This window comes from Prinia subflava, chromosome 9 (genome assembly GCF_021018805.1).
Source record: "Prinia subflava isolate CZ2003 ecotype Zambia chromosome 9, Cam_Psub_1.2, whole genome shotgun sequence".
Taxonomy (NCBI): domain Eukaryota; kingdom Metazoa; phylum Chordata; class Aves; order Passeriformes; family Cisticolidae; genus Prinia; species Prinia subflava.
Window position 1 is genome coordinate 29143224 of NC_086255.1, and position 24009 is coordinate 29167232.

Below are 24009 nucleotides of genomic sequence, written 5' to 3' on the forward strand. Positions count from 1 at the left end.
CAAATATGTGGTTGTACGTCTAAACTGCTCAATTTATTACAAATGTGTGCTGTGGCAATGTCACGGATGTACGCACGTACACTGAAATGTCTCATATGTGTCCAGTTTATGCAATCCATTATTTCAGTCACTGGAATATTTTTTTCTAAATAAGAATGGAATTGGCACACTTAAATTGGTGTACTGTAAACTTTATGAACTCAGAATAGGTTGAGTTTTATTACAATTCCAATTAATGTATTAGTTCAATACATTCTTTTCTTGCTCAATTTTAAATTATAAGCCTGTAGGTTTTTTTCTACTCAAGACAGTATGACATGTTGTAGTTCAGATCACATTTTTACAGATGAGCTGTAAACCCAGGGGATTTATAATGGAAACAGGGACAAATGCTTAACCACATTGGCATAAACTGTGCAGCAACTACAATGACACCTTCAGGTTTGGTGGAAGGTGACAGTTATCATCTTTTTATCGTGTCTCCTTGGGCAAACACACATCAGCATAGCTCTTGACATTTTCTTTTCAGGAAGCAGTGGAGCTAGGGAAATATGTCATTGTTAATCACCTTCAGGCTCTCATATGACATCATAAGAGGGCCTATTCTTAACAATATTACTTACACAGGTAAAATTATTTCTGTGTAATTGCTAGAAACACTGATATGGAATTTTTAAATTGTTCACAACAAATAGAAACAAAAAGGGGTATTTTGTATAATGCCTGATAAAAGAAAGAAAACGGCACTATTTTTTCTAAATAATGCTGATGTCTAATTTATGTGATTTGATTTAAAGAGCATTAAATGGAAGAATTTTTTTCCTTCAGACAGGATTAGGGGTGCCAGGTTGAACAGAGATCTGTTTAAAAATAAAGACATAAAATTCAGAAATGCTAAAAATAATTACTTATATTTTGGGGTATATATTTTTATTTATACATACCTGTAACATAGTCCATAAAGAATATCATAACACATTTGAGAGGGAAGGGAAAGGAAAAGTTCTGACTTCTAGGTGCTGTAAATCTGGCTTACTTCCTAAGTACTAGGATAAGAGAAAAAATTTGAAATATTAATTTCTGCCAATCCAGTTGGAAAGATGTATGTCTTATTTCCTGTGTGTCTGTGATGTTCATAAAATATTCTTTGTCTTTTATCAAATAATCCCTGTTAGAATTTTACGAAATGACAGGTGTGTATCAAAGGGGATATATATTTACATAAATCAGTGTGAGTAATTTCCAGGTTAAGTCCTGAACTCTCTTTAAACATAATTTCTGTGTCTCCACTGAAACATGTCAGGAATTCTTTGGTGAAGTGCTGCAATAAAAATGTACTTAAATGAAATTGCAAATACTGTAAGAACCTAATTAATTGCCTGTGTGCTTTGGGTTTGGGGGAGGGCAGCCTCTAGCTGATGGCAGCCAGACTTCTTTCATGGGCCTTGGCGGTACCAAGCCAAAGGAATTGCTGACCAGCTGATGGATCTCCCAAGAAAAAAACCTGTGTCCTGTCCTAGGCAGAAAGCACAGGAACAGCTACAGATGTTCCCTGCAAATATCACTGTACCTACCACGGATACAGCAGGCAGGACTGCCATAAATTCTTGGAATCATTCTTCAGCCTGGACTTGCTGTGAAATCACAGAGCAGTGTTTTAAATCACATGTCAAAATGATGTGGTAGAAGCCAGGAGTTCTGCATCATGATTGTAAGAGAGGAGCTAATTGTAACAGATGGACTGTGACAAACAAAACTTTCAGTTAAACAAATGCTGTCTCATTGCTCATTAGAAAAGGAAACAAAGAAAATTATTTAAAACACGTGAAATGGAAAGCCATACATGTTTTAAGGAAGATAAATATTTTAGTCCATTGACAAAGTCTATTTAATGTTATTTTTGTTGTAATACACAAAACTGCTGTGCGTTAATCTAGTTTTTTAGTTTTCCTTTGAGGAAATACTACACTGATTTTACAAAGTGACCTTGAGAGAATAAATACTTGTATTCTTTATTGTTTTGGTGTTCCAAGATCAAACTTTCTCCCTGTACTGCAGCCATTCCAGAATCTGAAAGCTGATTTGGCTTTGTTTCCTTCTTGTCTGCTATTGCTGATAGTAAAGGCATAAGTATCCTGGTGATAAGTGTTTCAGGAATTACTTTTTTCAGAGTAGAACTTTGTCTTCTCAGAGTTCAATTTCTTAAGGACTAAGTGGATGTATTTTTAAGTATCACATTGTATTTTCTACAAGCATCTGATAATAAATCCTGCAAACTAAGTATGCTGCTTGTTGTAGCTGAAGTTAAACAACTGCTTCTTTTTAAAATTTGGAATGTTACCACGGTGGAGGGTAACTCTTAGTTTAACAAAACTTGTAATCCTGTTACCTTTCCAAAACCAGCTGTGATGGTCTATATTATTTTGTTTTTCAGCTTATTTAAACACTATAAAGCATTTGACTACCTCTTCCACAGTCGAAGAGAAGAACCTGTGATAAGTAATGAGGTGAGTCATTTATCTAGATGGAACTCATTATGCAGAGTTACTTAACGAGTGCACCGTGGCATATGTTTTATATTGCTCAAAGCAACTTCATGTCAACAGCCCTGCATTGCTCACGTAAAACGGCTGATTAAAGAGCGCAAGTTAAGATGTTTTGATCCTCATATTCAAAATTAATTTGGGATTTCAAAAAAGTGCAAATGCATTGCTTGGTTGTCATTAGTTGTGTTAAATCAGGAACATTTTTGTGTAGGTATTTGTGAGTGGGTGCATGTAGTCTGAATTAACAAAGTGAGTCTGACTCTGCTTTAGAATCAGCAATCAAAATCAGAAAACGTTGTGCCATGCCTAGTCTGACCACAGCCCTGATAGAGATGTACACGTGTGTGTGTACAGAGTTTTGTTTCTACTGTAGCTACCAAGAGTTAATTATACTGACTATAAAGAAAGGAGCAATCTAGAAACTGAGCATTTTGAAAGAGTTCAGTTAACAACAGTGAGCTGACTTCATAGTGAGATTTGTCATGTGTTCAAACTTACACATGAAAAAATACATAAGAAAGTGTGTTGATGCAGAATGTGGCCTTTGATCAAAGGGACAGGTTCAATTAATCAAATATACCTTCCTTTAGCCTGACTGTGCTTTTTGAGGATATATGTTATAATACATTGAAAATATTTGCATTTTAAATTTGTATTAGTAGCCAACTGATTGGCCAGAGAGGCACAGTAGTGTAGTATTTTTGGTGATACTTATACTTTAGCTTATCAGTACAATTACAAATTACAATTAGTGCACTGGAAAAATTCCTTTACACTTTCAGCTGGTATTTTGACTCTGGTGATGCTTTCCATGTTGCTTTCAAGTAGCCATATTATAAAAATTACTTTTCTTGACATGGGTGCAAATATTTGGAAATCATTCTTGTCATTTACAAGGTGGGTTAAAATTCCAATTGTGATGAAATTGTGACAAAACTGTCAATTCAAAGGTAGTGCAGAACTTCAGCATTACTATGTTAGAGTGGAGGTTTTATATTAGGTAATTAGATCAGTGGGTGGTTAGCACTTCTTAATTGGTCAAATCCATTTTAATGATGCTTTGATTACGTAATTCTTGTGTAAACTTGAATCGTGTATCTTAGAAGGTTTTGGAGTAGCTTAGAGGAGCTGTGTTTGTGTTTGCTGGAGTCTCATTTCTGGGTGAGATCATCGTGCGCTGTCCCAGCCGCAGCACAGGAGCTGCCCTGGGCAGGCTGTGCTGGGGAGCCGCCTCTGCTGAGGGTCCCAGCCCCTCTGGGCAGTGGTAGGAATGGATCTCAGGGAGTGATTCGGTGGTGATTCACCCAAGCAACAAGTGCCACCTGCAGCTACAATTGTCACAAAACCCCACATGACATCTTCAGCTGTAGCTCCTTCATGGCCTTTTCTTACCCATGGTGCCATATCACTTTAATCCATCTGTTTTGTATTCTGGTCTCCGTGGCTGAGAGCTTTTAATTTGTCCAACTACACTCCAACAGCCAAGAAAATCAATACTTATATTCTGTTAGAGTTCATTTTGATAGGGTGATGCATTGTTCTTCAATAACTGAAAGTTTAAGGTATTGAAGCTGCACATTCAAATTTATGACATTATTTGCACTTACTTTATGTGTTCAAATGTGAGGAGAGGTGAACTCAGCATAGACTTCAAGTTCTTTTGCTGTAAGTTTGTTTTGTTTAGAAGTTCTTATGCCTAAAAGAGATCATTGCTTCTATTTTGCAGTCCCTTAGACGAACAGAGTTTTTTGGGCTGCCGTGTTTTGGTGTGTGTGGCTGTGGCAGGAGCACACCTGGGGTCACTTGCTGTGCAGTGCATCTGCTCAGGGAACAGGAGATCAACAGGGAATTCGTATGCTGAAAGTAGATTGTAAATCTGTGCTGAAAGTTTGGCTGCTGTCCCCTTATGTAGACCAAAATCTTAACAAAAAAAAAAAAAAAAAAAAAAAAAAACAACAACAAAAAACAAAGGCCACTGCAGACACACCACAGCCCAAAGCTGGATGTGATCCTGACTCTAAGCTGAGTGCAGCTAATGTCTAAAAAGTTTTCCTTTAGCTGCAGTGATAAAAGCCTGTTCTTTTGGAATAGGACACTGTAAATTGTAATGGCCAGATTTGCCTAAATAACAAGAACCACAGTGTTCCAAGAGCTTAACTACAGCATTATCTCCTTTTGCAAATGAACACTTTGAGACGAGTCAGTGAAATGACTTGCTTCAATGGAATTGATTTGCTTCCACTGAAATGGCTGTAGCTCAGCGAGCATGTGTGCCAAAAGAATTACCTACGGAATAAAAGCCCAACAGCCTCAGGAGAAGATCTGCTTCCTTAAAAGAGATGCAGCTACAACAAATAAAAGCTGTACTCAGAGTTGTAATGGATATCCTTTTAGGGAAACCACAGTGTGTGTTTTCCAGAGAAATCTTAGAGCGATGGGTTGTAAAGTCATTGGAATTTTTTTTTTTCTGTAGCACAGGCAATTATACAGTGTTCTCAATCAAGTTTCCTTTTTGATCTTCCACTGCAGTTATTTCCAAATGACCCAATCATTTCCTGTGTTGAATAAAATCAGACAAGAAAAGGGAAATGACTCAAAACTCAGATTATGCATACAATATCTGTGGTCATGCCACTTAACAAAATCTAAGTTATTTAAATGTAGCACATAATTAGTGGAGCTTCACAGTCTGATTAATATTCTGCATTTGATGCAGCTAGCATAATAAAGCCACCTCTGTAAAACACAGACAGTGTTCAAGTCTTAAAAAAAAGGTAACAAATGCCAGGCTAATTTAAATATATCATTTTTTTTGCATTGGCTAAAGCCTTTAAACCTCAAACTGCCTGAGGTGATTATATTGCCTATGAGAAAAAAAGGTTAAAACAGAAAGACATGAATGCTTGGTTAGATGATAAAACACACATCACACTTCTAACCTACTTTGACAGTATTTAAAATTTAAAACTTGCCTTTCTAGCTATCAAATCCCTTACTTCTCCTTCATTCCAGATCTACAAAGACCTATATGTTATGTATGCATGAATACCTGTTAGAAAACATGACGATACAAGGAATTGCTGAGAAGTGTTAGCATTGCCAAGTAAATTAATTGCTTTCTTTTCCTGTTACTATTGTGAGCAGTTCCCCCCATTTGGAATGAATAAAGAAGAAGCTGTGCTTTAGCTGTTCTGTGGCTATAATTCAAAATAAAATGCAAGTAGTTCTTCAGGAATATTGCTGTTAAAGAGACTGTTTTTTTCCTTCTGCCTGTTCTGGACATTTTGCTCTCTAGCTGTGATTTAGTGCACCTATATTAGCTTGCAATTTCAAGGAAAGCAAAAGGAGTACAGACTAAATCTTGATGTGCAGGGATTCAATGGAGCAATTCCTATTAACACGTCAGATCTTATAAAAAAGGTTTAAATTCTTAATACATGAATTGTGTAGATGTTTTTATTCTTTTCTATTTCTACACTTAGTTAATTTATTTTGCTTTGATAGGATGATATATTACAAGATATCTTGTGATATTTTTTTCTCTCATTTACAAATTGTACCTTATACTGCAGTTCATTTTTTTGCTGCTCTCTGTTGTGTATTTTTGGACTGTATGACGCCAAGGTCTTTTGGGATTATGTCTGCTTTGAAACATTTCCTAATAAAAATAATGTGGTTGGTAAATCTAGTTTTATTCCTAGTTGCTTTAGCCAGCCTGATGGAGTAATCTGCTATTTTATGGCCCAGATGACTAGCTAAGTTTGACTTCTTAAAATAGTAGTGTACAATGTAATTTTCTTTAGAGATGTCATAGTGGGTCAGGTTGCAATAAAAATATCGACGATTAAATTTAATGGCAGTGCAGATTCAGTGTTATAGTAGTCACTAGATATCATCCTCTGTACTTAGAATTCCAAATTAGCTTCCATTAATGCTTTTGTTCCATGTACTCCTTACCTTCTGAAGCATTAAGCTTTGGGACTGTGTCTGGTCCTTATCCAGTTGTGGGTTTGGGGTTTTTTTTTAAATTTGAACAAAATCCCTTCTTTGAATTTTAGGAGGTGGATAGAAAGAATATGCTTTCTGAAAGCTAATAAAGCTTTTTTTTTACTTCTGATGGCAAAGCCCTAAAGTCTGGGACTTGACTTTGATATGTAATCCTCATTAGGTGTTGCATATTTAGATTGGTTAATCAATCATTGTTTAAACAAATTTGCTCCATGATCTCTTGAGAGCTCCATTTTAGAGATGTATGAAACCAGAACATTTCCTTAAGCATCTCAGTTCACACTACAGAAACTCATTCCCCAGCTAATGGAGTGCTTTTCAAAGCCTGGAGGTTTAAGATATTTTTAGTGCCTAAAAACTAGTGAGTTGATCTTTTTGTAGCTTTATTTTCTAAATATCACCATGGCAAAGACATCAAGAGCATAGGACTGGAAGGGATGTCTTCAATTGTCAGCTCTCATGCTGCTTTCTTGTGGGGAAACATTTATAATCCTCTTCAGAAACCTGTCAAACTCTAGTTTAAAAAGTTAACTTCTTTTTGTCTTTGCTCCTTCACTTTGGAACTTCCCTGATGCCTGGTTTCTGTAATTGCTATAAAACTTCATTTTGATCTGAGTGTGTTCATGACAAGCTTATGTGCATTTGTCCTTGTGCCAATTTGTGCCAGTATTGACCTTTAGCTCTTGTTCCATCCTCAGTGTTTACTTTTCTAGTGTATAAAGAGACAGTGATCTTATTGTCAGCCTTCATTCAGCTAGACTAGAAAAACCAGCCTTCTCTAATCTTTGCTTTAAAGGTAGACTTTGATACACATGTGCTTACATCCATATCATCCTGTTGGCCTTCTTCTATAATTGTTCCACTTTAAATCAATTCTGATAGAACATAAGTGACCAAACTGATATAATATTGTTGCTGAGATAAAAGCAAGGCCTTGTAAAATATCAATAGTGCTTTCTTTTCCGCTGCTGGGAATAGCCTACATGATAGGTCCTAGAAGCACATTTTATACCTGTATCATGTGGCTATCTCATTGTACATCTGCTATTCTAGTTCTCCTTTTTTATTGTAGTTTCTAGCTGAGGTACTCCCAGTGCACTGTGTAGGCTTTAAAAAAAAAAGACGTCCCCACAATGTCACCTCCCAATTTGTCATTGAATACAAAAGTGAATAGACTTCAAGGGTGTTCAGTCCCATCTGTAGTATTCCTGCCCACTCATAAATTGATCATGTCTCTCACATTGCTTTTGTCTAGAAAATTATTTATTTAACAAACTATGAAATTAGTCTGGCATCATGTGTCTTTGATAAACTGGTGTTGTGTTACATCCCATTTCTCTTTCATTTTCATGCTCTTATTTATTTCTTTTCTTCAAGCCTTTACTGCTATGAAGATCAAAACTACAGCTTCAGGAGTAGGTTCATTATTTTCTGACTATGGCTGTTTAAAACCGGTACTTGATCTTTTGATGTCTGAGGGGAAATTTTTGATGTCCGTTACACAAGTGTGCCGTACCCAAGTCCAAATTACTGAAGTTGCAACTGGAGAGCCAGTGGGTTTTTGACAAAATTCACAGGTAGCCAGCCCTTTGATCTTGAGGCTTGCTATGGCTGTAACCAAAGGTCTTGAAGGACTTGTGATTAGTCTGAATGCAAAGTGGAGTCTGTTGGAATTGTATGCAGTGCTTATTCAAATATTTAAGCTTCTGTTGTCTAGTAGAAACAACCTTTGTTTTCCAGAGATTGTGTTGGTGTACTCATTTGTCAGTAAGGGAGCTGCACTGACCTTTAGCAGTTACATTTCCACATGCTGATGGTCTTCTAATGCAGTTTTAACATTCCTGAGTTTTGGTAGCTGAACTGCTCTGCCCTAAAAGCTGGTGAGAGCTCCAGAGAGCTGGAGGAATTCATAAGCCAGTGCTGAGTATTTTTACAATGCTTTAGAGAATGATTAACAAAACGTTTTTTAAATTATTTTCTTAGGAAACATCAAATACAAAACAAGCCTGCTTTTTAACTCAGTAACATGCGTGAAGTCACGAAAGAAAAGAATTCAGGCAGGACAAGTGCCAAATAGCTGACATGGGCTGTGCCTTCAGTGTGCTGAGCACCACGGTTCTGACCCAGCCAGCGTTTCAACAAGCGCCTCCTTTTAACAAATTGGGAACTTTCATTTCAATGGACCTATTCACATACGCAGAATTAAACTGAAAAGTGACTGGGGTCACATTGTTCAGCACCCTAGAGGATGAAAAGCCAGAGATACTAGAGGAAAAAAATGAAGCTCATGATCACTTTTTAGTTCAGTTGTACAGTTGACAAAGCATCACATTTTTTGACTGCATGATGTTAGAGGGAAAAAAAATTGAATTCTTGGCAGGAAAACATTTCTGGAACTATGAAGGAATTAATATATACACAGATGTGCTCTATGAGTTTTTAAAATTACTTATTTAGAAAGTGGCTTGATTTCCACTTTCTGTATGTGTGTGTTTGTATGTATGTAAACATATGTAGTTGTGATAAGAGCAGTAATGGCTTGTTTGTTTGCTGGAATGCAGGTCAGCTAAGAATTGTAGGCTTTGACTGGAAGGACAGTCAGTACATTAATGACAGCCTGTTTCTGCTATTCATCAGAATGTTCTATGACCCAAATGATGAAGTGCTCCATCAGAAGACTACAAAATGTTTAAAAATGGTTATCAATCAAGATGTAAATTTTAATAGAAGACATTGAGGTTGGCAGAAATATATTGACTTGGAGAAATTTTAGAGTGGTTAAGCAAAGTAACTGAAGGCAGACTATTAGGATATGAATTTTGTTTTACTTTTCTAGTATTCCAGAATAGCTCACTCTGTTGGTGCCCTCTGGGAATTCTGCTTGTTTAACTTGACCAGCATGAAAGAAAGTACTTGGAGCTGAGCAAAGATCAGTAATTTTGTTTCAGAGGAGAATCTGAGAATTTTGCAGTTTAATTCCAGTTTAAAACAAAAAAAATAAACACTTAACAGAATTGCTATTCTTACATGTCTGTGTTTAAACTCCCTGACACAAAAGCAGTGCTTTTGAGGATCATTTCAGAGCCCCAGTTCCATCCTCGTGCCATTCCACGTAGTTGGCTCTGCTGGAGCAAGACCCACAGGGTCAAGGGGTCCTCATTTTGCCATGGGGATATTGCTGGGGGACAGGAATGGAGAAAACAGGATTCTTTATCAGCCAGGCAAACCTGGACTTTGTACATGAGCTGGTGAGAGCCAGGCAGGTTGCTGCTAGCACATTGGCAGAAAGCTATTTGCACAATAACTCAACTTGAGGAAGTTCAAAGAACATAACTTGAAAGGAATCTGCCAAAAAAAAAAAGAGACACATTTTATTTTGTGCCCAGTGCATTATGTCTGCTGCAGAACAATGCTATTTTCAGTGTGAAACTCTTCCATGTAATGTAGCAGGGATCAAGCAGTTATTCAAGAATGTGCCACATTTTGTTTATATTTTATGGTTCAAATTTAGCTGCCCTTTTTAAAAGTTGTTTTTCATCAGGTACCATTTTGGTGCCTGCACAGTTTGACTTACAGGAGACTCGTTTTCCAGAGCAGTTGCCCTGTGTCCAAGATTTCCTGCATAATTTTTGGTAATTGGCAGACAGAGATCCATGACCTTATACTACAATTAACAACTGTTTAGTACCCATTACCTTTATCTGCAGCTGTTCATCATCTTGAAAATTAAATTGTATTTATAAAAGTATCTGTGGAGCAGGCAAGTTATATTTTATGGGAATGTATCCCCATGGGTGAATATTTATGTATCAAATTCATACATCTTGTGACCTTATGTCATGAATAACATGCTGACCTTATTCATATACATAAATAGCATGACATTTCCTTACCATTATGATTTATAATCAATATAAATTTTAATAAATTTTCATCCGTTTAGTTGATGTTATGAGGACGAATGTAATCCAAGTCTAAATAACAGACAAGTTTTACAATCCTTTAAAGTTCCTTTTTAAAATGCACCAGAAAGTTTGTATGTCTTGTAATTTCACCTTGAATTTTACAACTTGTCATAAGATACGACATAAAGTATTTTTACTGAACATTGAAGCTGATATATTTGAATATTTAATTTATAAAACATTATTTTGATTTCCTATAAATATGCTAAGCTCAGCAAAATGTGGTGTTACTCATTAGAAAGCTAAGTGTTAGAGGATGTCTGGTTGGTATGTGAGGTAACTTATATTGCTACTTAGGTTTACATTTAATAAACCTTAGCTAAGAAAATTGTTTAAATTTCAAGGGAAAGATAATAAATAAAATGAGGGTATTGAATATTAATGTGAACTGTGCCTTTATTTTGTTAAATTATTCAAAGTTAAATAGTGGTGGTCTGTTAACAATCTAGGGCTATTTGGCAAGTCTCTAAACTTATTCAATAATCAAAACATAAAAGGACAATGGAAACTTTTCACAATAAAAGAAAAAGGAGTTGAGTACAAAAACCAAACAAATTATTCTCTGCTTTTTCTTGGTAAGGAGGTGAACTTTATAGGAAGGGCAGCGAGCTCTGTGTTAGGATTGCCTTTTCCTGCCTTTGTTATAAATTACATCTGTCTGTGAAGAATCCTCTCCAGTTACTTTGTGGTTCATGGCTATGGGGGAGGCGTGCGTGTCTATCTGGAATGGGGCAGAGACAGACAGATTGTGGGGGAGCCTGTGCATTTTACTGGTTTGTTTTTCACTGAGGAAATGCCAATTCTAAGCATTAATTTGCCTTGCTTACTAAATATACAGATGGATAAAATTCCTAAGGATCCAGCTGTGTAAATAGAATATTAACAAAACAACTGTTTTCTTCAACATTTGTATTATTTGTTCTTTGTTGCTTGCTAGACTTTTGGAAGACTTCAGCACCACTTAGGCTCAGTGTAATCATTCAAAATGTTTTTATTAGGGCTTAAATGAGGAAAACATTTGGCAAAGGGATGGAGTTTATCCAAAGCATAATGTTTGATGCTTTCATGAGAGTCTGAATGCACTTCAACAATATTGTAAGGCACCAGAAATATGGCAATAAGCTGCCAAATGGTACTGGAAGGAGAGCCATATACATATCCTACAATCCACTGTGTTTCTGAGGAAGCTGAGACTTCATTATGTGTTTCGAGCACTCAGAAAACATCAAATAGGTGGAATTTACTGTATCTCCTAGGGTAGGCTTGAAAACACAGCAGCTGGGGTCTGGCTTTCCATGTGCACTGTTGAAAATTTGGTAGTGAACTCATCCTGAATCTCCTCTTGGCCAACTTAAAGCAAAGACAAGAAATACTTAATTGTTTATATACCTAATGTTTGCTTTTTCCTACTTGTTAGAGTGGGCAGACTTTGGCTGACCTTAAGATGCTTATGTTGTGAATGTTCACCTTTTTTTTTTTAAAGACAATTTCATCCTCATATTTTGTCCTCTGACTGCAAAGCCTATGTCATGTAGGTTCTGCAGAGTTACATTGCAGATGGTGCTGTGTCCAGGATAAAACCTAAACAAATACAGATGGTTTTGGCTGAAACACCTCAACTTTCTGCTTTCCCCTTTTGTGACAAGTGGTCCATCTGACTTTGGTTGGTTCTAGGAGAATCACACAATATTGTAAATACATATTGCAGAAAATATTGTTACTGCTCCCACAGAGCAGGACATTCTGCATGAATTACATGCTGATACACATATGACAGTTTTCTTAGTATTAGAATTCCTGTTTGATGTGTTGTTTCTGTTCTATTCAAATAACTCTAGGCAAGGAAAAAATATCTCCTGTGCACTTGCACTGTCATTTATTTTGACTGTGCATATCAAATTTGGCTTGTGAACACAATCTAAGGAAATGGCATAGATTGTAAGTGATAAAGATGAATGTTGCATGCTTCATTTATAGGAAGGCCATCCAAATATGGTCTCAGAGTTGTGAGAACATCCTGTGCTTGAGACGTCTTGGGTTTTGCATTGATCAAGGCTGTGGACAAGTTTCAGGCATTAACAGGCTGGAATTCCAGTCTATTTATAGATTTACTGGATCTTGTGTGTTGTGAAAAGAATGCAATACATTGCAACCAATGCATATAGTACTCTTGAATAATAAAATGGAGGAGTGCTAGGGATGTCCCTTAGAGATTATTCTACTTTAAATATCTGCTTTACATTCTCTCAGCATTTTTCTTAGCATTCATTTTGTATTCATAGTGCCCATTTGTCATTTTTGTCTCTATCTGTTATAGATTTAGGATCTTAATGGTTTTCTTTTGTTCTTAGAAAGATATTGTGCCAGCTTTTTGTATTCCTCAGGAATTAGGATGTAGTTGAAGACTTACATTTGGAGAAATGCTAAATTACTGTAATGGTCTAATTTCCAATGAAGTATTGAAAAGTTTTGCTCTCACAATAGACTATTTTCAATTTTTAGGGTTGCTGTTGTCCTGGCAGGTCTAGATTAAAAGAAAGTGAGGGCTAGAGCCTAGGTTGCAGACGTTTTTTGGGGGGGAGGGGTGAAGAGGGATGGTTGGGGGGTTTTGTGTGGCCTTTTTTTTTTCTCTCTCTCTCATTTATTTTTTAAAATAATCCTACCATTGGTCCACTGTGGTGCCCTCCGGTGGAATTTCTAAAAATGTCAGTATGTTTCTGTTGATTTTGAGAATGACCCCTTGAGTCTATTGATACTGCATTCATGGAACTGTGCACCGAACCATTAATTCCTTTTTCATAATCATGTTTTGCTTGAGAAATCAAGAAATTGTCAAGGTGGAAGTAAGAAGCTAAATGTTACTTATTTTCCCATGACACAGATTTTATCTTTTGTCCGTCCTTCTTGCTTGTAAACAGAGCTCACTGAATTACTGAATGTAAAATTAATATCCTTTTCTTTGCAACCCTAACACAGCCAAACACAATAGGAGAAGTTAAAGACAGGATTTCAGTCTTATCTCTGCGTTTCTGATCTACTGCTGGTTTGTCTTCGGTTCCTACTCTTGTTAGTCATACTGGTTTTATTGCAGTGTATTTAATTGCCTCTTTGTTCTGATCAATCCTCAGTTAAATGGGTAAATAATAAAAGAAAGAGGGTACATAATCAAATTACCAGCAGTAATTGGTCAGTCCAAGCATTACTGGAACTTTATAGTGGATGGAAAGAGCAGGGCTTGGTATCAGAGTCAAAAAGGCCAAGCCTCTAAAACTGACAACAGAAATACATTGCTACATTGGCACATCTTTGTGAATTTAAATTACAAATTAGTGTGCATAATCAGAATCAGAGCAACTGGAAAATCATACAGCATGGATAGACTTTATTAATTTTGGATACAAATGAAAGACATTAGACAAGCTTAGAAATCTGACAGACTAGGAGAATCTTAATATTTGACAAGTGTAAGATAAAATGAGAATTTGTCTCCTGGATTGCTAGGTTTTTTCCTTTCTTTCATAGTAGTGGGAACATAACACAAAGTAATAAGCAGCAAACTGTATGCATTAGAATAAAATGCAGAAGTCTGTGGTTAGGAAGCTTATTTAGGTAACAGGAAAATTTGAAGGTTATACATTAAATGGTCAACAGGGCATGGTGTATTACAGAGGGGACTGGGCTGCTCTGGGAATTGGGAATTAAGCCCTAAAGTTTTTCAGAGCTTTATTGCCATTTTAATACATTTATGACTTTGTAGACCATAACATGAGTCGGTTTTGTTTCATTTTGTAGTGAACCAGTACAATTAAAAAGCGAAATCTGCATTCTTCCTTAACATTTATCTGTTAACATACTAGCAATTTTAGTAGCAAAATAGATTGCTTAATCAGATAGGTACCAATAACTCTAACCTGTACATACAGAAATATTTTTTTTATTATTATTATTTTCATTTTCTCCTTCCACCAAATCAATTGGCAAAGAATGGACAAAGAGTGAAAATGTAGCATGAATTAACAGACTAACCTCTGCTTTGTGGAATTCAGTTATGTAAAAGATCATTTTTATAGATTTGTGCTACTTACAGGATTCTGCGTGTCAAATCTGATCAGATCAGTATGGTGGGGAAAAATTAAATCTGCTCATGAAGAGTACACTAGACTTGACCAATGCTACTATAAATGGTGGATTTCAGCAGGGTATTGCAGCTTCGTGTTTACCTGGCGTGCAGGTTGTCTCCAACTACTTCCCAATTAAGACCCAATTTACCCAGGCTGCAGAAAATCTTCAATGTGACACTAATGTGCTTCAGGGAATAGTAATTTCTAGTCATCAAAAACATCTTGAATTTGAAAATTAAAGAATTTGGGATCGTGACTTTTGAAAAAATTCATCATGCAATAATGAATGAGAAGGCTTGTAATGTCTGTCCTTCTGTTACTGTTGTCAGATATAAATTTTGAGTGAGCAGCTGTTACCTTTCAATTCATGTTTCCTCAATCCACTGTGCCCCAAGTAATTTCAGGGGGACTGCTAGGATTGTATTGAAAATAAACACTACATTACCATGGTATGTCAGCAAAATTTGGCCTCAAACTAAAAACTACTACATTAAAAATACTCTCTCTAAATGCAAACATCCCATATTTACAGTTTTAGAAAATACTGCTACGGCTTCGTGATGTGTGGGTGTATGTGTGTGTGTATAAGTAGACTAGAAAGTGCTGTATTGATTCATCTTGTGGGTCATTCCCAAATAAGACTTCATTGGAAAACATTTTAACTAATTGTGCTTTGTATTTGCTGTAGCGAATTAAGGAGCCTAGTTAGTTTTCAGCATTAGGAGGAGGTTGCTGCAGTATTTCTGCAATATAACAGGAATTATATTTGTTAATGTGCTTTGGGAGCATTTAAATTCTAATCACGCAGACAAAAGGAAATTTCAAGTGATGGCAAGTAAATTTAAATTACACAACAGTAAAGACTTTCATACCTTTGAAAATATTTCAGCACTGGCTTTTCTTTTCACTTGCTTTGATTATCCATGATCACAGCAGCAGAATTCTATTGCTGTGGCCATAATTTCTAAAGCATAACTGTGCTAACATGAAATATGTATATATAGGTACATTTGCCAACTTGTTTTAATTTTGTCGTTGGCTTTCCTCCTCATGTGTTGGGAGGGGATGCTGATCAGTGCAGTGGCTAAAGGAGAATGCAGAATTGTTGCAGGGGAAAATGAAGATAAGCAGGCAAACGTGCAGAAGAAGTAGGCATTTTTTCTGTGGTTTCAGAATCCAGAAAATAAGATTTCCATCCCATAAAACTCCTCTGGGAGCCCTCTGTGGCCATGCAGGTGTGAGTGGCTCACAGGCCCTGTGTAAGGCAGGGGTTTTATGCCACATGAAATGGTCAGCTTTGCCCTTGTTGAACAATCCTCTGGATCAGGTCTCACAAACTGTGTATGTCCAGTAATCTATGTAGCTTGGCTTGTCCTGCAAGCTGGGTCTTGACTCAGGTGGAAAAATGCAATACAAGATATGTAGTGACTGTGGAAGGGAGGACGGTTCTTTCCAAGGAAGCATTTCCCTACCCTTCTCAAGGGCCCTTGACCTCAAAGGTCTCAATGTCCTCCTACCATGAGACTTTTCACCTCTTCAGCAGCACCTGCTCGTTGTAAAAAGGAGAGGAAAGAACTAAGCACCACTGTGACCAAAAATAGAATTCCCTAGTTTGTTTTTTTATTGCTGTGTTTAACCTCTGCTTTTCTAATCATATGCACAGCAGGAGAAGGGGGATGTGCTCTACCATTGTCAGCTATGAAGCAGTGCAAATTTTTAGCCAGAATCATGCTATCAGTTGGAAGTAAACAAAAAGTCTGTGTATATTTAATAATTTAATAAATTTTGAGTTATGCTATTCTTTTAATTATGTTAATCAGGCAGGCTCCAACACTGCAAGCCTTAGGGCTTGAAGTGCAATTTCAATGCTTGGTAAAAAATTTGCTGAACTTTGGAAAAGGATGAAATGGCTTAATATTAAACATTTGCTTGATTTAAATTTTACTAACCCACGCACTTTATAACTCATATTCTTTCAGTGCAATGTACAGCCCCAGCAGAAGGACCATAATAATAATTGTGAGTAAGAGTTCACAGGTTTTGCTTATAAACCTGATGAATAAAGGCCTGGCTATCGAGGGAATGGTAGAGATCTACACAGCCTTGCACTTCAAGGTCATTGGTTCAAGCACACGTCATTAAAGGCAGAAGGTTAACATCTGACTGGTGCTTCATGACATCCATTAAATGAATTAGTGGTGTCAGTGGAGACAAGGAAAGGAAACAACCAGTTCAATAACAAGAGAAAAGGGCAGGACTAATGCACACCTCAAAAAAATGGGAGGAATTGGGAGATACCCATTGTACTCCTGTCTTCCCCTGCATGCGGTTCTGAGGGCTGTAGTTTTTCCTCAGTCTGGAAAGGTTGTGGCCACCCTACCTGTTCTCATTTGAATTTAAGCATAAGCTTAATTGAGTTGAGCTGGGTATATACTTAGGTCAAGAAGATCCAAGGAAAATGCAGGTGGAAGATGGTTTGGTGATGAAGTAGAAGTGAACCTGGTTTGGTTCTGCACAGCAGGCTCTTTGCAGGGAGCTGCTACATTGATATCCTGGCCTCTGGTCATTACCCCAGGCACAGAAATCCCAGGCAGAGAGCAGTTGGCCGTGCTGCCCTCATGACTGCCTTCCAAGTGAGTAATTACAGCCTGCCACTGGTCATTCCCCAGAAAAGTTAATCACATGAGGTGCTCTCTCTTTTGATCAGCTGTGCAGTGTGATTGTTGCTTAAGGCTCATTTAAAGAAGTAGTTGCTTTTCAGTGATGTGAGACCTTTATGAACGTGTTTAGAGGAGGGAGTTTGTGGAACATGGCAGTGATTTTTTTATTAGCCATTTCATATTTAGTTGTCAAAATGAAGTAAATTGCTTCTGTCTGCTCTAAAAAGTGCATTATTTTTCCTGCAGCTTTTTCCCTTCCTTTGGTCTTGTTATTGTCATTGTTTGCTTTGTAATCTGGGCTGACACTGGACCCGGGATGTCTTTACTTAATGTATACATGGGGCTTAGTGAAAGAAATTATTTGAGCCATTATAAAAGAGCCCTGTGACATTTCCTCTGTCGTACTTTTATTCAGGAACACAGACAAAAGAGGGGGAAAAAATCAAACAAAAAACTTCACCTAAGTAGTTCCTTTATTAATAAGCCCTGTTGGAACATTTTGTGAGTAAGAAGGAAAATAAGATGAGAAAAACCAGAGAGGGAGAAACAAACTCCTAGACAAAGGAATTTCCAGAAAAAAAAATACAGAGATATGCAATACTGGCTTGGTTTGGTTTGTTTCTTTTGCCCTTTATCCCTTGTTACTTGTGTAACATAAAGTTTTTATACCTTTGGAAGATGTTTTAGTCACAGCTTTTTTTATAGTTTTAATATGAGTCTATATTGAAAATACTTAGTAATATTTTACATTTAATGTGGGATTTTCTTTTTATTCTCAACACTTCACTGAAGCAGAAGGCATTTTTGGAAGAGCTCTTACCCATCTGAGCCACTGAATTAATCTAATTGTGCATTTGTTAATTGATAGGTGGTTTCACTTAATTGTAATGGGAGAAAGCCAGTGGAAAATTTTGCAATGGAATTTTATGAATGAAATTGTGGTTCACTTTTAAATACATATGCAATGCTCAATGAAATGAGCTCTGGGACCTTCATGAATATTTTATTCAATAACCTTAGCCCATATTTGTTTTTATGAGGAAGGTGAAGTTCCAACTGTCTTTTTTTTAAATTTAAATGTCAAAAGCTTCTGTATAAAAAGTACATTCAACATCTTTGTATTGAAGTATTGCAAGAATATTCTTTCTTTTCAAAAAGGATTCTATCTAAATCCACATAATAACTTTAATTTTTTTTAAGTAGCCCAGGGAGAGAAACAAGCATAGGACATGTCAGTTCTTTCCCGAAAGAAAACGAGATAATTAGTACCTTACTTTGCACCTTGTTTATTTTGCCTCCAAACTTGAATAGAAAACTCTTTTTGACATAAAAAGCAATTAGGTTTTAAACTTGTTGTCATCTCTGTTAGAAAATTACACAACTTAAAGTAATTAAAAAAAATTTCTTCAATCTCAAGTTATGGCAACCTGTGATATTTAGTTGGAGGATTTTTACGATTTAAAAGAAAAATCACAGAACTTTCATATTTCAAAATATTAATGCATCAGCTTTATTGGAAAAAGTTGAAATTGTTCAAATTATCTCAGTAAAACAATTTGGCCTACGATTCCCGGAATGCTCGTGAAGCTGACGTAGCCACATGTTCTCAAAAAGTCCTAATCCGTCATTCTGCTGCCAGATCGATGGATTATGACTTTCTGATGTCAGATCTGTGAATTGAGGCTTTTTTGAGTACACCCTGCTATCCAGTTATTGCCCCTATTCATATATTATAAATCATTATTCCTTCACCAGGTAGTCAGCAGTTTCTATTTCCTGAAGTTGCAGAGCCTTCTTTTTTTAGCCATTGGGACACTCCCATTGAGCAATCAAAAATGGAGAGTGCTGACCTGAAAAATAAAGCTTCTATTGCAGCAAATTGTTGAGGGAGCAACAGTTGTTTCTAATTCTTCTAGTTTCTGTTGAAATAAAGGGTATTAGATTAGACTGAAACAAATCTCATCTCCTTCCTGCACAAAAAAGCAATATAATAAATTAGTATGCAAGTTGCTGGCTTCACGTACTGACTTCATTTTTAGGTGCTCCTGCCTGGGTTTCTTAAAACTGATGCCTTCTTTCTGAGAAGTTGCCATTTTGTTATGTGAAGACAGATCAGCTTCTGATTTCAAGCTGAAATTTGTCAGCATGCTGCCTTAAGTGACTGTGTCTGTTAGGTGCTGTTAAACTGAAGCTCCTTTGAATGAGTTATTTATAGAGTAATAAACTTACCTCTAATGTAACAGAATATACAATAAAAATTAAAAAATGCTTTACTGTAACCAGTTTAGGTGTCAAATCAAAACACATCTAGAACAACTTTATTAAAAGATATTCGGAAAAACAAGAGTTATTTTAGGACCTACTGTGTATTCAGAAAAGTCATTAAATGAAATGTAATCATGCTATGTTGGAGAGTTATCTCAACAGATTTCTCAAGCTAAGGGAATTTAGGTCTGCTCTGTGTGGATGGAGAAAATCAATAGTATGATCTTGTTGGTTTTTATTTCATTTTGCTGTACTGGTATTCTTCATTAGGATGCAGTTTTCACAGTAGATGGCTGTGCATAAAATATGCCCAGTCAGTACATTGCTAGTGGAGTAGTTGTCAAAAAGGATGGTAATCGATGAGAAAGATTGTGGTGTAATGAGTAGAGTAGAATTCATCTTTATTAACTGTTTGTTCTAATCCTGTGACTGTTGTGAGAGTTGTCACAGTGCTGGCCTGTGCCTCAGTTTCTCCTTTGGGTGGCCAATGGATTCTAAAATCTGCGTCCCAGGGACTGTTTCCATGGCACTCTCCTGATGAACAGGTTTGTGTATCTGGTGTTACCCCTGTTGCTCTTCAGCAAGGATGTTAACAGGACCGTAGGAGAGAGTTAACAGGCGTCTTGCATGTCCTGCCATTAAGCAGTTGTGGCGGGCAGTTTGTAATATTTTAGTATAAGGGGAAACAGTGTCTTGGCATATTCATCTCGTTCCTTATTATTTCAGGAGTTCTGGTCATTAATGGCATCCTTGCTCTCGCCTTCCTTTTCCTGTTACCTCTTTTACATTTTCAAATTTTGGCCACCAAGACTTCCAGGGTGCTGCAGAGCACCGGAAAGAGGTGTTTTATTGTGAGAACAGAAATAGCTGTTCTGTGAATGCCTCTGCAGAAAACATTATTTCAAGGACAAGTGCCAGCATAGGGATGGAAGCAGGGCGGGGCTCCAAAGCCTGCCTTATTTCAGATATCCCAGTTCTGCTGGTGGGGAGTCAGTGAAGCTCCTTCTGCCACCCACGGAAGTCGGCTCCAACCCATTTTCAAATTTCCTGTAAGCTGCAGATGCCCACTAGATGGAGACACAATATTTTCTACATTAGTGGCTATACAGATGGTAATCAAACCCACCAGCTGCTGCCTGCGCATTCCGGGCACCTCGCCAATTTACTGGCAGTATGTTGACTGGGAAGCAGACAGTGACACACTTTGATCGAAAAGCTTGTATGATGATTTTTTTTTTGTTGTAATATTACTGTTTTTTTAAAAAATGATAAAAGAGATCAAGATGTGTATCTTGATCAAAGGGTACTGCTGTCTGCTTTCCCATCAGCAACTTCTAATTTATAGAAATCAGATTGCATGGAAAGCAATCAGCAAAGGTTTGAGGTCTTTCTTGTTCTCACTGCCAAGACATGCTGACAAGTGAGAAAATTAAAATCAGAGAAGGTAGGGAGAGAACTAGTAAAACACTGGTTGAAATATAATTATTTAAAGTTCACAATTTTAATAATTTTAGGGCTGTTAAAAAAATTCAGTTAAAGTGCTCAATTTGGCTTTCACTTGTATTATAAGAGCACCTTAAGGTCTTTCTCTGATGGAGGGTGTTGCTTTGAGACTAATTTACCATGGAGAGAGAAATATATCTATTAGTTGTTGTCATGGAAAAATAACCTGTCTCTGGTTCTGGGGCCAAGTTTTTCAAAGGTTCCTCCTATGAGCTCTATTTCTTCCATATGGAGCTGTGCATCCAGTGTGATTTATTAGGGTGTATACGTGATACAATGGACACCTGCAAAGAACTCTTAAACCACTCAGTCCTGTAAACGTGAAGATACTTGGTACAGAGGGACTTTACTGAAAAATTGTCTATTATATTTGGTAAGGTCTTTTCTCTTCAGGGTCTCTAGTTGAGTCATTTTTGTTTCCAGCTCTTGGTATCGACTACTTCTTTAAAAGCCTTTTATAATTTTATTTTTCAGTCCTTCCAGGCTTAAAAAACAATCAGCAGTTGTATATATGTGTGTGTGTGTATGGACTGTACTTCCATGCATAGGTCAATATTTCTGGCCAACATAAAAGCACAAACCCAGTGACAGTGGTGAGAATTGCTTCCCATTCTGCCAGTTTCTAAAACCAAAATGGGGAATCACATGACAGAAGGATCTGGGATATGAGACATTTTGTGTAGGTGAAGCAAGGAGGGAAAAAGCTTGATGTAGGTAAGGAAGTGAATAGGGCCCACCTCCAGGAGTCTTCAGAGTGTGATCTTTGATCTGATCTCTGGGTTGTGCTCAGCCTTACTGCCCCTGCTCCACCCCTGAGATGTGGTTGCTGCTTCCCATCACTCTTGCTCTTTTCTTCCACAGCACCAAATGAAGTCCCGTGTCCTCATCCAGCCTGCCTTTACCCTGTTGCCAGCCAGGCTTTCCAGCCATTAGTGATTTTCCTATCTTCTCCTCCACTTCTCTGCTTGGCAATCCAGACACAGTGGATGTTCCTGCCGAGTGCTTTCTTCTAAGGGTTAGATCAAAAGGCAGCAACTTCAGAGTAGGCGATGTCATGTTTCTGGGTATGGCTCTGCATTCTCAAGAGAAGATGCTGCCATTGGGTGCTTGCTCCCTCTAGGTATTTATGACATTGCTATTTAAGAAAGCTGCCAAGGAGAAGGTGCTGCTGAAAGGAATAAATAAAACCCTTTGGCATCATTGCTTCATTTTTTCCCATCAAAAGCTGACACATTGTCTTTATCTCATCAGGCAAACTGCGTGCAAACTTTGTGATCACATGTTCTTTGCCTATTTTTGTTTGAACAGAGTTTCTCAGAAAGACAAAGCACAACGAGAGGAGAGGAGAGGCTGCAGTGTACAACTCAATGCAGTACCCTTTAGCTTCACTTATTCCATGGCTGACTCAAGATTTTCACTACAGAGTTGGAAATGTTTTTTCTCTATTCTGAGTTGTGATTGAATTCTGAATGATTGTGGAAATCTTTAAGAAAATGTTAGATTTTTGTTGGTTCTGTTACTTGTGTGTATGGTAATTTTCTAGAAGATGTAGTTAACAGAGTTAATAAGGGATAAGGAGTTAAGATACTGTTGTTTGTTGGTTGGTTTTAATTGGAGAGAAATTATTCAGTAGAAATGTTTGTTTCTTCTCATGCGTCGTTTAAGCAAATTCTAAAAATCCACATTGGATTATATGATTTGTCATGAGCTTCCTAACAAATCAAAGCAGAAAGAGATTTATGCTCTTTTTCAGCAGAAACCATTTCATGCCCCAACAGAAATGGAAATGACTGTTCTCAGAAACCTTCCAAGTCGAAGTGGGAGGAGATAGTCTGTAAAGAGATGTTACCTTCTCAAAAACAACCTCACATCATCCAAGGTGTGGTTGGCTTTGGCACATTACCAAGGGGAAGCTTTACTAGATTTCAAATCACCCACCTAGCCAAGCTGTGCTGAGGCAGGGCTTTGTTTAACTCCTGCATTCACCAGACCAGCCCTGCCCTAGGCACAGCTGCGTTTTTATCACACGTGAATGACAGGATTATGGGCAGAGTTGTTCAAACAAACACGGGCACTCACACCGAGCTGCAGCATAAACAGATTGATGAACACCTACATAATGAGAGGAGCCTCTTTACAGTGGGGCACAAAATCCAAGTGTCACGTAAGGAAGGGGTGGGTGCTCTCTTTTGACTAACAGGCTCAGTTAGGCCTCTGCAGATTCAAGTTATATAGAAATGGAGTGGTAAAGAAGGACCGATACCTTGGACTTGTGGGGGGTTTGTGTGTGCTGATCAAACGTTCTGGTGTTAAAATAGACTGGTTTCATGTAGAGAGGTGATTGAAAACTCTAACTCTGCAATTTCAGAGAACGGCCTTGCTTCTGCATCCCCAAATTGGGAAATGTATGCTAATGGCGTAATTTTTACGATAAAAACAGGAAAAATAAGTCCCTAAAATAGACTTGAATCAATTTTCTGTTAAAACAAATTTGTTTCCCCATTTGTGATTAAAATGACCTACAGTAAGATTTTTTTTTTTAACTAGGTGTTAATTAAAAATATGGAAATGGATTTAAAAAACCTTGCAGTTCACAGTGGAAGAATTACCATAACTGATCTGTTCTCAGAGCCATGCCTTTTCTGAGATGTTTTTAAGATGTCTAAGTTACTGGTTGTTTTTCTGCTTGATTGTTTCCAAAGCAAAATGTGATTCCAATAAAAACAGTAATTGAATTTACAGTCCACAGGACAAATTGTTGTTTTAACAGAAACTTACACACTCAGGCAAAGACCTTATGTTTTAGCTCTAATAACAAAGAACACAAGCTCCCCATTTTTATGTGGCCATATATTGTGGAAAGTTTTCTAATGTGGCATTTTTTCTTCAAAAAAATCTATATTGTATTTTTTAAATTATGTGAGCAGATTTTTCCCCCTCT

At 37.2% G+C, this 24009-nt stretch overlaps 1 protein-coding gene across 5 annotated transcripts in view; it reads left to right on the plus strand.

Annotated features, from left to right (window-relative positions):
* CABCOCO1 (ciliary associated calcium binding coiled-coil 1) overlaps positions 1 to 24009 on the plus strand; it is a 50343-nt gene that overhangs the window by 14778 nt on the left and 11556 nt on the right. For all 5 annotated transcript variants that reach the window (XM_063406106.1, XM_063406105.1, XM_063406107.1 and 2 more), the window contains one exon: positions 2435 to 2507. In XM_063406106.1, the coding sequence (XP_063262176.1) occupies positions 2435 to 2507 (73 nt within the window). The remainder of the gene's footprint in view (positions 1 to 2434; positions 2508 to 24009) is intronic.